The sequence below is a fragment of the Lissotriton vulgaris genome, chromosome 6 (assembly GCF_964263255.1).
Source record: "Lissotriton vulgaris chromosome 6, aLisVul1.2, whole genome shotgun sequence".
Taxonomy (NCBI): domain Eukaryota; kingdom Metazoa; phylum Chordata; class Amphibia; order Caudata; family Salamandridae; genus Lissotriton; species Lissotriton vulgaris.
The window spans coordinates 1,565,159,484-1,565,178,328 of record NC_141694.1 but is presented as its reverse complement, the minus strand read 5'-3'; the positions used below and the strand labels follow the sequence as shown (position 1 = coordinate 1,565,178,328).

The 18,845-nt window shown below is 46.5% G+C and overlaps 1 protein-coding gene across 1 annotated transcript in view; it reads left to right on the top strand.

Moving 5' to 3' along the window:
- Window positions 1-18,845, top strand: part of APLF (aprataxin and PNKP like factor) — a 675,440-nt gene that overhangs the window by 574,893 nt on the left and 81,702 nt on the right. Inside the window, exon 9 of the mRNA XM_086927733.1 lies at window positions 4,803-4,849. Coding sequence (XP_086783859.1) covers window positions 4,803-4,849 — 47 coding nt within the window. The remainder of the gene's footprint in view (window positions 1-4,802; window positions 4,850-18,845) is intronic.

Genomic DNA, 18,845 nt, shown 5'->3' with positions numbered 1-18,845 from the left:
TGTTTAGCTTCGAAAAAAGCACCAAGGCCTTTCTTTTAAATTTTAATTTGTTTTATCCTTTTTTAGAGTCTTTCTATTATGGATGTATTATGATGAATGTTATCATGTGCCTTTCATGGGGTATACTCCCTGAAATAAACGATTGATTGATTATGAGTATACAAATGACTGGACAAGGATTTTGTTCAGTGGTTGTGATTGCTGATGATGCTTGGCTACAACATACCGATTCTAAGATAGTGAAATTCACTGATGCATGATTAGAATAGGCCTTCTCTGCATTTCATTGGTGTTGCAAAAATTGTTCTCCCACCTTATCAAAGCTGTCTTGGAAATGCTGATGCAAGGGCTTGAGGGATCTTGCTCATTGTGTATTTTTGCAACATGAAGGTGGGCAAAAGATGAGTCTTAGCATATGGTTGCTGCTATTGAATATTGTGTAGTTACTGGGAAAAGTATTTGTAGTTGGGATGGGTGTGTGTATTAGTTTTTGAGATGGAGAGTGCTACATAACACCTATTTTTAATACTACTGCTGTATGATAGGAAAATATGCATCCATTGCTTCTTCTTGTTTGTATGTCAGTGATGTATCCAACCTACTATGGCAGGGAGCCATACCCCGCTGCATTTGGCTGTGAGCATTGAAGCTTGTGCACAGGGTCTGGCCCTGCAACCAACCCACGACTGCGCGCAGCGTGGGTTGACCATAGGGTGCGTACTTTGGCCAACCTGCCGTGGGTGGCTTTGCAAGCCTAAGACTTAATAGAGACAAACTCTTTTATTGAGTTTTGTTTGTGGTTTTCAAAAGAACCATATGTGGAGTTTGGGTGTATTTTTAGTTTTAAAATTTTACATTAAAAATTGTTTTTGCCTCTTCTAATTCACAATTCTGGGATTATCCTCTCCAAACAAGATATTGATTTAGCAATACAGTAGCTGAGGTGGGTATTGTTCTCTTCCACTTGCTGCAGTACAACTTCCACGACATTTTGGATTGGCTTGGTGGTGTTTTTTTTTTTAATTTTCTTCCAAGAAAAGTGCCTTTTCCTGCTTTAACTTGAGGTATTGCGTAATAATAGAAGTGACAAAGAAATATAGACCACTCTGCCTTCGGCATCGTTTCAGGTTACCCTCCAGCATTCAGTTTAGCATTTCTCAGGGGATGACTGAAAACTGCAAATCAATAAAATTCCCCTGACTATTCTCCAGTGTCACAGTGCATCTCGTGTGTAGGGGTAGCCACTTCAAGATCCTACACAGCATGTGGAGGCAGGCGGGGGAGAAGGTGTTGATCTGTGATTTCATGGTGAACTTGTTGTAGATGATTCTGAGGTTTCTAGCGTGATTGGACGGGTGGGTGCAGGTCCTAGGTCTGATGGCCTCCAAGACTCGTTCCATGTGTTGCTGCTGTTGTCAAAGATCAGTACTTCAGTCTTGTCTGAGTTCAGTTCCAAGCAGTTGTTATTCATCCAGTTGACAACTTTTGTCATGCATCTTTGGAAGCTCTGGGGGTGATGGTGTAGTCAGTGAGCGACAGGATGAGTTTGGTGTCGCCTGAGTAGGAAATTATGTTGAGACCATTGGGTCTGATGATGTTGACTAGCGGGGTCATATATGCACTGAAAAGCGTGGTTTGAGGGATGATCCCTGAGGGACACCACAGGTTATCTCCTTGGGTTCAGAAGTGAATGGTGGGAGGTGGATCCTTTGAGTTTTTCTGGTGAGGAAGGAGGTGATCCATCTGAGCGAATCCCCTTGGATGCCGATGTGGTGAAGACTTTCGATCAGCATGTGATGTTGTAAGATACAGTTTCAAAGGCTCTCGAAAGGTCAAGGAGGATCAAAGCTGCTGTCTTTCCTTAGATACGAAGGGTTCGGATGTCGTCAGTGGCTGCGATCAGGGCTGTTTCAGTGCTGTGATTGTGATGGAAATTCAGATTGGGATGCGTTGAGTAGCTGGTTCTGCTCCCGGTGTGTCATGAGTTGTTTGTTGATGATATTTTCTAGTACCTTCTCTGGGAATGGGAAGTGGTAGATTGGCTGGTCGTTTTTGAGTTTTCTGGGGTCGGTGGAGGATATTTTGAGTAGTGGTCTGACATCGGTGTGTGAATATAATCCAGTGTGCATGAAAGAAGACATTTTGCAAATTGCCCTCTGAATCGCATAATAATATGGGTAACCACAAATTCAGAGGTCTACTAATAACTACTGTTCATAAATTCATTATCATGGGTATATTCTATAAATACATAGGTTTCCTCTGCACCCATTTTTCTTCTTTATATTTTACAATATGATTTGCTCTATAGTCGGTACACAATGAAAAATCATTGTGCAGATCAACTCAGTTGGTGGCTCTGAGTATCATGTGTTTATGGAACACCTACAAACCCTAATATACACCCTGAACCCTTTACATGTGTTCAATAAAATATAGGCTTATGAGTCCCTGTACAGAGAGTACAGTTGCTAAATGACTAAAAATAGCCCAACTACTTAAAAATAACCCACATGACATGTGGCCTCTTGATAGGTATGTTATCTCTATTCAGGAGGAGTATTTCCTTACAGAGTAAATGTTCTGTTGTTGCTCCCATTTCACTTCTCTGCATTGCTAAGTTGCTCCTCCAGCCAGAGTGCATTTATTGTTGTTTTCTGTTAATCCTAGCAGTACTGTGCATGCCCCACTCCTGCTGAAAGAAGCAATAAATGTTTGGCGGCCAAGCCTAGGCGCACAATACCACAGCTACCCACATGGCCATGGATCATTTCTCATAGTGAGATTCGAAGTTTCTTTGTTATGTTTTGGGGCCTATTGTGTCACAAGAAAAAGACCAACCCTCACAAGTTGGGTACCATTTTTATATTGTGTGGTTTTAGCCATTGAATTGGTAGGGCATTTTGGGTACCATGTGGTCCTTGCAGGTCACACCATCTTGGTCTCTCCTTGGTATCTAGTTTTCAGAAATGTTTAGGCTTGGTAGGTGTACCTGAGCGGTGGCCGAATACCGCAGGAACCCTCAATGCCAAAATATGTTTTCATGGCAAAATGTGGTGTGGGAATACAGAATTGTATAACACTTGTTGTTATAAGCTGAATTTCACCCTATTTGCAACTTCTAAATGTAAGCCAGTGTGCAAGAAAGGACCCCTTTTACAAAATTAACTCTGAATCACATGAAAATGTGGGTTAGCCCAAATTCAGGGTTGTCCCATAACTACTATTCATAAACTCAGGATTATGTGCACATTTTGAAATACATAGGTTTCCCTAATACACATTTTTCATTCATTAGCTTTACCATATGACTTGGAGAATCGTTTTTACACAATATATAATCATTATAAGCTGTAGATCATTTTTGGCAATAAGTATCACATGTTTTTGGGCAACCAAAAAACACTATATATTCCTGTGACCAGAAAGGTCTGGCTGATTTAACGGTATGATACTTTTGCAAACGTGCCAGGAGACCAACAATTACAGATGAAACTGCTGTCACCGATTTCTATTATTTCTGACTTATTTTAATGATTTTTGTATTTGATTGATTAGTTACTTTGGGAAACCATGAAAGATCTATACAAATGACCCTTTACTAAATTCACATTTGTGACTAGTTTTCAGAATACATAGCTTTCCTAGTTCACTTACGAGTTTCATACCTGTTTCTACCACAACCTTCAAGTAGTAACTCAAAACCATAAAAAAGACAAAATGCAAACAAGGTGATCATTTTTTTTTAAACTATCCTTTTTTACTGAAAGCTAGGAAGATGGCAATCTTAGCACAGCAAACCTTTTGTGGGTGACTTTTTTAGGAAATAACCATATACTTTCTTTCACAGCATTTTTTTCATTTTTTTTTACTGTGCTTTAAAGGTTTTTAAATATTTTCCAGAATTATTCTATTTTTTGCTTAATCTGTTAATTGACATTTAGCACTTTCCATATTCATGTAACAACATATGACAACGCCAGTGTATACAGTACAAGTATATGTCCATTTCTGATCACATTGCAAAGCGGGTTCCAATAAGCATGTGGAGTGCTTAGCACTGAGAATCAGGATACACATATTGAGATGTACTATGTCTGCGGCCTTCGTATCACAGGTACTATGGAGTGGCAGAGGAAATTCCATGCTACAGATCTGAAATGTGTGAGTGGGATTCAACATAATGAGGACAAAGCAAGACGAAGAAAGGTGGTGTACCTGTGAGTGAAACGCTGCTGCCCTCTCCCCGATGTGAACCAGCCCACTCGTGTGTACTATATGCAGGAGAGTTCTTATATGTGTGTACCAGCCCATTAAGTGACCCCGGGACAGAATTATAATTAAAATGTTTTAAAGTAAATTGTTATAGTTTGGCTTGGTTCCTTGCACAGGAATCCACACATCCTGGGTGGCTTTAGACTCTCCAACAACTGGGGGGAAAAGGTGCACATTTGGCTTGGATACCTTTACCTACAAATTGTTCCAGGGAGCCTTGTAGCTCGACCTTCAGCATCTTGACATGTGTAACGCATACAGACTCCAAACAGTAATATTTTATAATTAATGTATTGTTCCAAATTAGCTTTCCTTTGAAAGTCGCTACAGAGTAGTGAACATGAAACGTTTTCACTCTGACCTGATTTTATCAGTGTATTTCAGTTAGCTACATTTGTATGCTTTATTCCATGCTGCTTGACTCATTATATGCTCCTGAACTTCTTTGCCATTTTCTTAAAACCTTTAGATTTCAGTGCATGTGGTTGTTTTGATCTAATTTACGTTTGCTATATTTGCTATTTTAGGAAGAATCCACAACACAAGCTAGAATATAAGCACACAAAATCCCCAGGTAAGCCTTTTTCTTTGTTTTGCAGTTTGAATATATGTATTAAAATGTTTAGCTAGATTAACAAAATCAGTTAAGTACATTAATAATGAAAATAAAAGAGGGATGACAATATTGTAAAAAGCGAAAAGTAAGCAGAACCTTTAGTCCATTCCAACATAATCGATACTGTGCTTTAAACCCGGTGTTGTAAATATTTTACAGAATTATTCACTTTACTTACAAAGTTTTGATTCTTTTCCGAATTTGTAATCATTTCCTGTTTTCCGTGCGAGTTTAAGGGAGAATGCCCTCGTTTTACTTTATTTCTAATTTTACTGGTTTTGTCTAGTGAAATTCTTTTGACTTCTTGAAGAGCATTGGCCTTCGTTATATTAAGAAAACCTGTATATTTGCCAATAATCTTTGACCATAAGGAGGTGTGACTTTTAACGTTTTAAAATTACTAATTTAGATAATAAGACCATGCTAGTACTTACATATCTCAAACTTTAGCTCAATGATGCATGATAATAAATCTAATTTCTGAATTCTACACATATAAACACTCTGGGTTCACGTAACAGGTTCAATCTTCTGCTTTGGCAAAATAAAGATTTGGAGAAATCTGCAGGCTGTAGTTTCTTCTTTATTGTATCTACCAATTAAGCTGTTCTGTTTTCATGTCACATTTCTGTTTTTCACATTTTCCTCCCAACGACTGGCCATAAGGTTGGTGGCTATTCCTCCATCCATCAAGCCCTATTTTTTAGTATATTTCTTTATTGACAGTTGTTAGTTATATACAGAATCTGATATGGCAAACCTCACAATACTGAATGGCAAAAAAGGTCCACGGCCATGCCACAGATTGTTCTACCATAAAGGACTGTGTTCAGGAGACGAGTTTCAATAATAACATATTCTAATAGTCACACGTCCCATTGGGCAGCAGTACATCATAATCCAGTTATCAGGGTTACCACGAAGAAACAGCAAAAACAACACATGTTCTCTACATCACAAACACAGTTACCAGATAACGGTTCTGGTGAAACTTGTGGTCCTCCTACCCATACCCACCCTTTTTGCTTCAGTGTAAGTGATAGTTCACATCTCGTTCATCACAGACCTCCCAAGAAGATTATCCATTAGGTCCAAGTTGACAAGTAATCCCATCCTGCATCAGTGCCACTTTTCCCTTCCACTCAATTGATCAGGTGCAGGCTGAGTCTGACCAATGGGCTCCAGCAGTGTCTCTGTCCTTGCACTCCAGGCAAGCAGAACATCATCTGCCTTCTTATCTCTCCTGGTCCTCTTCATCAGTTTATCTTCTGCCCGTGTACACAACAACAGATCGTTCTCCCAGGCTTCCCGTTTCAGGGGCTGAGATCCTAACCAGTGTATTGCTAAGTGCCTTTTCAACACCATAAGGCCTAACATAGTACAGTGCCTTCTCAATTGCTGTTTCGAATCCTGGGGGAGGAGCCTCAACAGACACTTATTGACCACTAGCAGCATGTCCCGACGTTGTCCGGGTATGAATTGCTGCCGGCCAGTAGTATATTGTTTTGTAGGATTTCGTTTTGATAGCATTTCTTATCTGTGACAGGCCTGTGAAACGCTCCGATTCACAGTGCACTGCTGATGCACTTAAGAGTGCGCGTTCAGTCGTGTGTGAACTCGAGTTTCCCTACTTTATTTTTCCTTGCAATATTATATAGCCCGAACTCGACAACATGGCATGAGCACAATTTACATTACAGAAGAACACATTCATTTGTGGTAGGCACAGGGAGACAACGCGATATGCCTGGAATCACAGGATGTTGAGCTGATGCCGAGATTCGAACGTAGCTCCCCAGCTCTAAAGTTCGCTATTCTAGAACTTGTGGTGGGAGGTGTGTCTAAAAGTGTACGTCGGTGCTGGTCATCAATGAGAGAGACCTGTGCATTTTTCAAATGGGTGGTGAAAAAATATGAGTATGTTGCTGGAGATGTGGGCCGCCGTGCCACCAATGTACTTACCGGGGGAGGGTAAACACCCATTATTCCGCAACTTTCTTTCCGCATACCATCACTCCGCATACTTTCATTACGAAAGTACCATGACTCTGCAATGCCATCATAATGGATGGCATTACATTTTATATGCTTTTACCACGCATACATTTACAACGAAATTCTTAGTAAATGCATGAATGGTAAAAGCATTTTTTTTTTTAATGTTTGGATAATGTATGTATGGGTATAGGGGTATATGTTTTGGGGTACTGAGGTATATGTTTTGGGGTGTTTGGATATTTTAAGGGTTCAGATATAGTTTTGGGTTATGGGGTACAGGAGAAGTTTTATGGTTTAGGGATGGGTATGAGTTTTGGGGTACAGGGGTATTTTTAGGGTTCAGGGCTAGGTTTGGGTTTTGGGGTATAGGGGTAATTTTATGGTTCAGGGGTAGGTTCGGGTTTATGGTACAGGGGTATTTTAAGGGTTCAAGGCTAGGTTTGGGTTTTGGGGTACAGGGGTATTTTTAGGTTTTAAGGCTAGGTTTGGGTTTTGGGGAACAGGGGTATTTTAGGGTTCAGGGGTAGGTTTAGGTTTTGGGGTACAGGGTTATTTTTAGGGTTCAGGGCTAGGTTTGGGTTTTGGGGTACAGGGCTAGGTTTGGGTTTTGGGGTACAGGGGTATTTTAAGGGTTCAGGGCTATGTTTGGGTTTTGGGGTACAGGGATATTTTAGGGTTCAGGGGTAGGTTTGGGTTTTGGGTACAGTGGTATTTTTAGGGTTCAGTGCTAGGTTTGGGTTTTGGGGTACAGGGGTATTTTTAGGATTCAGGGGTAGGTTTGGGTTTTGAGGGACAGGTGTATATATTGGGTTCAAGGCTAGGTTTGAGTTTTGAGGTACAGGGGTATTTTTAGGGTTTAGGGATAGGTTTGGGTTTTGGGGTACAGGGTATATTTATAGGGTGAAAATGGGTTAGTGTTTAAGGGTGTTGGGGTATTTTAAGGAGAAAGGGTGGGTTATGATTATGGGGTGCAGCGGTATTTAAAGGGAGCAGGGTGGGATTAGCACACGATATGAGACATGGCATTAAGGGCGGAACGTACCACACGCCCCCAGCGTTTGTCACGCCCCCAGCACACGCCCACAGCACAACGCAGACACGCCCACAAGGGACTACTTTGCTGGCACGGTTCTTTTACCTTTTAAATGTATATGCTGGGCGTCTGCATAGCCTATCTCCTTCTGCTGCAACTGCCCTTTCCAATGCTGTATTGGGTGTTGTGATTGGTGCTGTGGTTCCTGAGATTGCCCGCCTCAAAGGTTTGGGCTCTCTCTTTATTATATTAGTATAGAAGATATAGATGCGTGGCATATCCCACCCTGACGCACGCTTAAGCTGGGTCAGAATCTCAAGCCAATAGGAGGCTATAACTAGGCAGTGCCAGACCATATCTAGGAAATTCGCCTCCCCGGCCTCACAGCTAGGGCAGCGCCGATCTCTACATGCATAACTGGTGTTCAGTCAGTCAAGAATGCTTTATTTAACAAGTTAATGCCACACATGTCATACAGCGGTACATTTCATTACCACAATTTATAAAAAGCCAGAGTTTAAAAAAGCATTCCATATATCCACTCTAAAACCATGACCTAAAATACATACAATACAGAAATGTTGTATAAAATACAAGGTGCAAATAAGCAAACTCAGGCAAAAACAATCGTCCCCGATTATAACTTTCCTGATATCCACCAGAAGACCGGGACCTAAAGTACAATACAGTACAAGAACGTTTTATAAAGTGAAAGATGCAAAAGAACAAGCTCAATCAAATCAAGAAGTCCCTGTTTGTGACATTCCTGATATCAATCAGAAGACTGAGACCTAATGCATAATACAGTACAAGAACATTTTATAGGTGCAAGGTTCAAAAGAGCAACTCAGTCAAATACAACCTGTATATGGCATTCTTGATATCAACCAGGAGACAAAGACCAAAAGTACATACAACACAAAGGCGTTGTATAAAGTGCAAGGTGCACCAGAGCAAAACTCAGTTAGGTATTATAGTCTCCATCTATGACACATAGTGGGCCTAGAAATAAAAACATGTTAAAAGACATAATGACAGTTAAAAAACCAACTTTTTTCTGCACCTAATGGCTCCTGTTAAAAAACGTGCAACCCCAAAACATACCATGGGGGAAGATAACATTTGAAGGTACAGTAAGGCAGGCCTGACTTGGGAGAAATGACAATCTCTGAGTAATGGTAATATAAATGTCTTATGTAATGAGACGTAATAGTTGCAAAATAAAATAAAATGAAGGGTATTCTGTTCAGAGAAATTGTCACAAGGACAAGGTTTCAAAGTGCCAGGTTTTGAAAAGCCTTGGGGGGCCAACAGAAGCCAGGGAGCCATTAGCAGGCGGAATCTTGTTAAAACAAAACGATGAAAGGGATTGCCAACAATTAATAGGTAAGGTTGGACTTGGTTATGCATAGATTATGTGGCACTGTTGGTTTTAGCAACTCATTTTCTTTCCTTAGACCCTGGCGCTTAATCATGAATTGCTGTTTAATGTTTCTAGTTTTAAAGTTGTCCAGGGATTTGGGGGTTAGAAAAAAAATCAGGGTAACCTAATCATTTTATCAGTTCCCTTAGGTACTTTAGCCAGGAGATATATTCTGCCCTCTTCAGCCCTAGACAGTCAGTAATTATTTGGTTTCAATTTATGATAGGGCTTGCCCAAGCTCTCAACCAGCACATTGAAGGGGCTACTGCTATCTGGTCTGATATATATCCCACCCCTAACTCTTCGTGCAGTAAATATGCAGGGGCGGAATGTGGAACTGCCAAAATCGTACGTAAAAACTTGTCTTCATCATGCTGAATGTCTTTTCCTTCTTTATATCCCAAGATGTCACTGCCATAGGTTACTACGGGGATACATTTTTCCTTATATATCTTCATCAGTCCCGGAATGGGTTTAGATCCTAGTCTCTTAGCAAAATTAAATGTTGCCCCAATCGCTCTAATGAAAGAATTCTTTTTTTTTTCATAATTTGTGGAAACCATGACGCACGCTCATCAAAAAGTACCCCCAAACAGGGGAAAGTTGGAACCCTTGTTAACTCAACTCCTTTACAATAAAATTTAGTATGTTTTCAGGACTTTCCAGGGCCAATGGACATAGTGTGAGATTTCTTAAAATTTGTTGAAAGATCTATGGAGTCCATAAAAACTATAAAAGCAACTAAAAGTGATTGAAGGGCCAGTGCAGTTCTAGCTAATAAAACTGTGTCATCCGCATATAAAAGTGGGGGGTCATCTTTTCCCCAAACCTAGGAATGTCTTTACAACTGGTTGTTAAAAAATCCCCCAACTTATTTATATATAGTGTAAATAAGAGGGGGGCAAAGATACAGCCTTGACGTACCCCTCTCTTAATATCCCTGGGGCTTGTCAAGTCTCTATTACTGTTGTATCTCACAGCAGCTGTATTATTCTCATGAATAGCATATAAGAAATTCACAAGATCTGGTTCAAGAAACATATCACTTAATATTGACCAAGTTTTGATCTGTTAACACAGTCAAAGGCTTGTGTCAGGTCCATACACGCCAGAGGTATTACCCCCTTTTTGGCAATGGTGTACTTCCCTACCATTAAATGTAAATTCAGACATTGGTCCAAGGTCCCTTTACCTGACCTAAACGCATATTACAAGTTGGAAATAACATTTCGGTGGTCCAGCCAAGTCTTTAGGAGTATCTGAAAGAAACACGTTAGTGTTAGATTCCTTACCTTAGAATATCCCCAGGCGTCAGTCTGGATCCGGAAACTTTTGCGTAGCAGTACCCCTGCGCGTCGGTAGGCGTCGTCTGCAGGCGTCCCCTGCGGCTCCACGTCCGTCGTCGGCGTCGTGCGCCGTGATGACGTCGCTGGAGTATATAGACGCCGCCTCCGCGCGCTGACGTCAGTTCTTCTTTTTTCCGCGCCAGTGGACGCAGATCTGAAGAGCAGTACTCCGGTCTTTGACCAAGTTTTTCGATTGTTTTTTCTCTTATTGTGCCTGATAGGATGCCTGGGTTCAAGAATTGCGATGACTGTGAGCGCACGATGTCGGTCACAGACCATCACCGCCTCTGTCTCCGGTGTCTGGGCCCCGACCACGACGTGGACTCCTGTGTCGACTGCCGGGCCCTCACCAACAAGGCTAGGCGGGAGCGGTCCCGCAAGCTACTGGAGCTCCGGGTGTCGGCCCCACGTCGGGACCGGGAGCGGTCCCGGTCCGGCCGGAGGTCGAGAGAGCGTTCGAGGGAGCGGTCGCGGAGCCGCGCCGAGCGTTCCGGAAGTCGACACCACTCGTCAGGCTCGTCAGGTAGGAAGCACAAGAAGTCGGGGCGTCGTCATCGTACCCCCGACTCCCCCCCGACGCTCGCGCGATGCGGCTGGGGGCTCGGGTGACCCCAACCCCGCGGCTCCGCGAGAGTCGCCGGCGCGGCCTGCCTCATACCCTCCGGTCCCTGGGCATGGCGCGACGCCTGAGGAGATCGAGGCGTTCCTCATGGCCATGAGGGCGCTCGCTTCTCCGACGGGGCCTACGGTGCCTTCGGGCCCAGTGCTACCGTCTGGGGGCCTTGGCGGTTCGGGTGTCCCTGCCTCGGCGCCGTCGGGTGCTCCGGCCCCGGCGCCGCCGACGGCTTCGACCCCGGCGCCGCAAGGGCCTTCGGGATCGGCGCCGGCTGGTCTTCCGGCCTCCCCGGCGCCGTTGCCATAGGGGTTACCCCCGACGCCGCCCCCGCGCGGCGCCGGTTCTCCAGTGCCGGCTCCGGCCGGCGGTGGGGTTCCGGCGCCGGCTCCGGGCGGCGCCGTCCCCTTACCTTCTCCGACGCCGGACGCGGCGCCGATGGGGCCCATGAACCCCGAGGAGCCGGTCTTCATCATTGACTCCGAATACGGAGAGGATGAGGAGTACGGTGAAGGTTGGGAGGGGTCCGAGGACCCTCTGTCACGCGAGTGCCAGTATGACCCGGACTGGACAGGTGACTTGGGGGATGCCAGTGGTTTGGACGACTCTCCTAACCCTGGTTTGATCTCTCCTCCTTCCGTGGCATCGGTGGAGGGAGCTGCCTATTCTGTGGTGCTGATGAGGGCTGCCAAGGCCTTACACCTTGAGCTCCCCGTCGCGGCCGTGAGGCCTAACATCCTCACCGAGGTCTTCCAACCGCAGTCATGCCCACAGGAGCCACTGCTGCCGTTTAATGAAGCCTTGTCAGACGTTCTGTTGGGCACGTGGTCCAGGCCAGCTTCTGGTGCGCCTGTTGATCGGAACGTGGCCAGGCGCCACCGTCCTTGTCCGAACGACCCCAAGTACCTGTCTACCCACCCCACTCCTGAGAGTCTGGTGATCCAGGCCTCGACCTCCCAGTCCGCATTCCCGTCGGCCCCGCCCGACCGGGAATCCAAGAGGTATGACCAGTTTGGCAAGAAGGTCTTCTCGTCCATTAGTTTGGGCCTGCGGTCTTGCAACACTGCTTGCCTCTTGGGCCGCTACACCCACTCTGTGTGGGATACGGTCGCGGAACTGCTGCCGGAATGCCCCATGGAGGTGCGGGCAAAACTCGGTCAAGCTGTGGCTGAGGGCCGGGATGCAGCGAAATATTCAATACGGTGTGGTCTTGATACGACCGACTCGCTGGGCAGAGCTATGTCGACGACGGTGGCGATTCGTCGCCACGCCTGGCTGAGATCCGCCAATTTTTCGGCTGATGTCCAGAATACATTGATGGACATGCCGTTTGATGGCTGTCACCTGTTCGGTGACAAGGCGGACCACGCGCTGGAACGCTTCAAGGACTCCAGGGTCACGGCCAAGTCCTTGGGTCTCTCGACCCAGCGTCAGCAAACGGGTTCGTTTCGTCCCTTTCGTGGCCAAGGAAGGGGCGCCCCCACACGTGCTGCCAGCCACGCGCCGCAACAATCCTTCCAATGCGGTGGCGGCCGTGGAAACCGCCGTGGTGGCGGTCGGGGACAACGGCGGGGTCAGACCACACCTTCCCCCGCAGCATCTACCCCAAAATCCTCCTAGTCCGTGCTTTCGGCCCCATGTGACGCCAGTGGGTGGCAGGGTTCGCCATCACCACGCTCACTGGCGCACGATCACTTCGGACAGGTGGGTGCTGCAAATCGTCCGAAGGGGCTACTCCCTCCCCTTCGAGACCTCTCCTCCAGCCATGCCACCGCAGAACCAGCGTGTGTCGGGGGACCACTTGACACTTCTGCAGGAGGAAGTTACGGCCCTCTTGGCCAAGGGGGCCATCGAGCACGTTCCTGGGCCAGAAGTAGGGCGTGGTTGCTATTCCCACTACTTTCTGGTGCCCAAGAAGGACAAGGGGGGCCTACGTCCTATCTTGGATCTAAGGAACGTCAACGGCTTCCTCAGGAAGGAGAAGTTCAAGATGTTGACGTTAGCTCAGGTCTTGGCTGCTCTAGACCCACAAGACTGGATGGTAGCGTTGGACTTGCAGGACGCCTATTTTCACATCCCCGTCCTGCCGGCCCACCGGCGTTACCTGCGGTTCACGGTAGGCCTGGAGCACTTTCAGTTTATCGTGCTCCCCTTCGGCCTTACCAGCGCCCCACGGGTGTTCACAAAGGTGATGGCAGTGGTCGCAGCCCATCTGCGCAGGTTGGGGGTTTCAGTCTTCCCCTACCTAGACGATTGGTTGTTGAAGGCGGGCTCGCCCCAAACAGTCGTCCACCACCTTCAGATGACGGCAGACCTCTTGCACGACCTGGGGTTCTCCATCAACGTGCCGAAATCACACCTGTGTCCCTCTCAAAAGCTCCTTTTCATCGGAGCGGTTCTGGACTCGGCGCAGTTTCGGGTTTATCCTCCGGAACGGCGGGTTCGGGATATTCAGGCTTTGATTCCCATCTTTCAGCCGCTATCCCGAGTCTCGGTCAGGTTGACGCTGCGGCTGCTGGGACTGATGGCTTCCTGCATCCTTCTGGTGCATCACGCCAGGTGGCGGATGCGGGCTCTGCAGTGGGACCTGAAGTTTCAGTGGGCCCAGCATCAGGGCAACTTGTCCGACCACGTCTTGATCTCGGAGGGCACTGCGAGACAACTGCAGTGGTGGCTTACGGACCGCGATTGGGTCAGGGGCAAGTCCCTCTCCCTTCCCCAACCGGAGCACGTTGTCGTGACGGACGCGTCCCTCCAGGGCTGGGGTGGCCACTTGGGAGAGGCAGAGATCAGAGGCATCTGGTCTCCGGCGGAGTCCCGGCTCCATATCAATCTGTTGGAGCTGCGGGCGATTCGTCTGGCACTGAAGGCATTCCTCCCCTTTGTCAACGGGAGTGTAGTGCAGGTGTTCACCGACAACACCACCGCCATGTGGTACTGCAACAAACAGGGCGGAGTGGGGTCGTGGACCCTTTGCCAGGAAGCTCTGCGCCTCTGGCAATGGCTGGAACGTCAGGGCGTGACTCTGACGGTTCAACACCTGGCAGGTTCTCTGAACGCCAGGGCGGACAAACTCAGCCGTCGGTGCTCGATGGATCACGAATGGCGTCTGAACTCGGACGTGGCGCAAGGCATCTTTCTGCAATGGGGAGAGCCTTGGTTAGATCTATTCGCCACAGAAGAGAACGCTCAATGTCATCAGTTCTGCGCGTTGGAGTTTCCAAGACGGCACTCGCACGGCGACGCCTTTCGGCGCGAGTGGAGTTGCGGTCTGTTATACGCCTTTCCGCCTATACCACTTCTGCTCAGAGTGCTGAAGAAGATCAGGCGCGACCAGGCCCAAGTTATCCTTGTGGCTCCGGACTGGGCTCGAAGGTACTGGTATCCCGAGCTACTCAGCATGTCAGTCGGTCCCCCGATCCGCCTGCCCCTTCAGGAGGACCTTCTGTCGCAGCAGCAGGGGACGGTCCTCCACCCGAACCTGTCCAGTCTCCACCTCCATGCTTGGAGATTGAGCGGCGGCAGTTGAGGCCATTTGACTTGCCTCCTGAAGTCTGTGATGTTATTCTGGCAGCCAGGCGTCCCTCCACTAAGTCGGTATACGCCTGTCGGTGGAACAGATTTGTGGCATGGTGCACAGCAAAGGCTGTGGACCCTCTTTCTGCCCCTCTCTCGGAGGTTCTTCTGTTTCTTCTTTCTCTTGCCCAGCAGGGCTCTGCTCTGGGCACTATCAAGGGCTACCTTTCTGCCCTTTCAGCCTTTTTGAGGCTTCCTGATCAGCCTTCTTTGTTCAAATTCCCGATTGTAACTCGATTCTTGAAAGGCATCACTCACATGTTTCCACCTGTTCCGTTTGTGATGCCTCAGTGGGATTTGAACCTGGTTCTAACTTTCCTGATGTGTGCTCCCTTTGAGCCCCTTCATTCTTGCCCTCTCCGTCTCCTGACTTTAAAGACGGCTTTCCTGGTTGCCATCACCTCTGCCAGGAGGGTGAGTGAGCTCCAGGCTCTTTCTGTCCAACCTCCTTTCCTGTCCATTCATCCTGACAAGGTGGTTCTGAGGACTAGACCTTCTTTCCTGCCCAAGGTTGTTTCGGCCTTTCACATCGGGCAGTCCATCACCCTCCCTTCCTTCTTCCCGCCTCCGCATCCTTCAAAGGATGAAGAGCGGCTCCACCGTCTGGACCCAAAACGTGCGCTTTCATTCTACATGGATCGCACACGCCGGTTCCGGGTGGATGACCAACTGTTTGTTGGCTACGTGGGTGCGAAGAAGGGACGGGCGGTTTGTAAACGAACCATCTCTCGATGGGTCGTCCTCTGCATCAAAGCGTGCTACTCTTTGGCTCGGAAGGAGCCTCCTGTTGGGCTGAGGGCCCATTCCACTCGGGCCACGGCGGCTACTACTGCCCTGGGCCGGGGAGTCCCCTTGCAGGACATTTGCCAAGCGGCTACGTGGGCCTCGCTGCACACCTTTGCGAGGCACTACTGCCTGGACAGCCAAGTCCGGAGGGATGGCTTCTTTGGCCGTTCTGTCCTCCAGGACTTTCTGGTGTAGTTTTGTATTGGTTCGCAGACCCACCACCGGGGTTGGTATTGCTGGGGTATGTATTCTAAGGTAAGGAATCTAACACTAACGTGTTTCTTTCAGATGAACAAGTTACTTACCTTCGGTAACGATATATCTGTAAGAAACATTAGTTAGTGTTAGATTCCTTACCGAACCCACCCATCCTCCCCGTTCTGCGAACTGATACCTAGGGTTAAGGTCATCCCTGTCAGGGCCCTAGTTTTTACATGGCACCAGTGTTGGTTCTCTCATGGCTCTGCGTCTCCTGGCGCGGAAAAGCTGTGTGCAAAGAACTGACGTCAGCGCGCGGAGGCGGCGTCTATATACTCCAGCGACGTCATCACGGCGCACGACGCCGACGACGGACGCGGAGCCGCAGGGGACGCCTGCAGACGACGCCTACCGACGCGCAGGGGTACTGCTACGCAAAAGTTTCCGGATCCAGACTGACGCCTGGGGATATTCTAAGGTAAGGAATCTAACATTAACTAATGTTTCTTACAGATATATCGTTACCGAAGGTAAGTAACTTGTTCATTAGTATGACTTTGCCTATTATTTTGGCTGCGGAATCTGAAAGTGAGATCTGCCTTTAACATGTAGACTCATCCCTTACGCCCTTTTTAAAAATGGGAACAATAATTGCCTTCCCCCAGGATACCTGGTATCACTGTAAGCACGCAGCATTAAAAACATTTGCCAAAATACTGGCCCACACATTTGAGTCAGCTTTGTATAGATCGCCGGAACCCTGTCAGGGCCTGGGGCTGTACGACCAAATGTGGATATGATTGCTTCATGGACCTCCTCTACACTGAAGTAGAGAGGCATACTAGTTTGCCACCTCCTCTGTACCCATTTACTTCACCCAAGTGTGCATCACTGAAAATATCTCCAAAATGCGATATCCATTTATCTGCTGGGATTAAACAATCAGTGTTGGAGTGAGGAGCTTCGGAAAGGAAAGGACTATTAACTACCAACCAAAATTAAGAACTATCTTTCAGTATACTAGCTTGTTGTAGGGCATTCCATGCCTGCTCCCTTAGCTCCTTCTTCCTATTCTGGACTGCTAGCTTATAGGCCTTTCTTTTGTCCCTAATTTCTGCTTTGTCTCTGGGGGTGGAATTTAGGACCTGTTCAAGCTCCTTATGAGTCGCTGAGCATGCTCCTTTAAACCACCTTACAGCCTTCAGCCGTCTGATCCCACCCATAACCGTGAGGTCAGATTGTATTTGATTTCTGTTAGGATAAAACTTCGCTGTGTATCTGGGTCTAAACAGGACTCAATTTCCGGGGTGCAGACTGTGTACAAGTTTTCCCAAAAATGATCTGGTACTATTGTTTCCCACTTTAGCCTGCAGGCCTAATCTTTGGTGCTAATATCTTTGTTTGTCAAGCGAATGGTAGATTCTCCAGTTTCTGTAGCAGAAAGTGATATGGCAGCAGTAAGGGGATTATGGTCGCTAAAACCTGACCAGGTAACAATTAGATCCTCAGTAAACAAGACTAATGGAGCCGACAGTAAAATATAATCAATGGTGCTTGGCCTTCCATTCCCCACATAAGTGGGTACTGACGCCAAACTATCTGTTTGCTGAAGGCAACATGACTTTTGATTTGAAAGAATGCCTTCGAGCAAAATACCTGAAGGTGTATGCTCAAAATGACTAAATGAGGAAGGGAACTCCCCTTGGTCCTGGTTTATAAGACAATTTAAATAACATTGATGGATATTAAATCCTCTAGGATTATTACTTCATAATAATAATTGTTTGGTCTCCACATAACATTACAAAAACTCCTTTAAATCGTGTAGATGTTCCAGCTCATGCCCTCTAGAAAAGGAATTATAAAAATGTATCGCTAACATGGTGGCTTGATTCTTAAAAGACAATTCTACAGCCAAAACATTTTGAGATTTGCAGTCAACCAAACGTGCCCTACAAGAGAGCTTCAAAGAAAACATTAGAAGTTAACCCCCTCTAGCTCTGCCCATATTCGATGGAATAGCATTTTTATTAAATGAAATGAAACCATCTAAGTAAAAACAGTCATTTGCTTCCCAGGTTACCTGGAGGGCAATAATATGATGCATAGAAAGAAAGTTTTCCCAGAGTGAGTTCCCTTTTTTAGATCTTATACCCGCTATGTTCCATGAGAGGATCTTTTTCGTGAGTGGCCAGAGTGGGAATTAAAATGGGGGAAATTCCTGGGGATGTAGTAATTATTTCAGCATGATCCAAGATTGGTAATGAATGTATATTTTGAGGCGTGTTATCTGGAGGTGTACCCTGGTATGTTTTGTCCTATAGCTCTAGTCAATCTTTTTCATCCAGATTCTGGAGACTAGCTAGTGGTTGAAACTGATTACTCATTGGTAAGTTATTGTCTATATTATTTTAGTTGACAGGCCTACCTGGATTTCAAGATATTTCCCATTGCCTTTGCATAGGGCACCGGCGCTGGCTAGGGGGGTAAAAATGTTGTAGTGAGACTACTCTAACGGAAGAGTTTGAACTACTTTGGTATGCACAGCCTATTAGCCTCTTCGTGTTCACCCTGTCCCGAAAGTTGACAACTATGCAGTCTCCTGCACCAACCTTTTTTGTTTGGTGACCTATCCACCCCACTCTTCTGGCCATAATAATGTCAGATGATACGCTCAGGCCGTTTTAGTACACCAATGAGTCACTTTATGTATTAGGTCATGGGTGGTTTCCCTAGGTTCATTCTCTCTCTCCCTCTCTCTCTCTCTCTCTCTCTGTCTCTCTCTCTCTCTCTCTCTCTCTCTCTCTCTCTCTCTCTCTCCCTATAAAGAGAGAGACAGAGAGGGGACCTCCAGTAAGACCGCTGCTAAAGGGGCAGGTGCAGGGGGTAAATCAAGTATACTTTGGTTCATAACTTTTGGCATAACATGATTAGATTGGTGTGTAGGTAGAAGAGCCCTCTCAGAGTTTAGGGGTCTACTC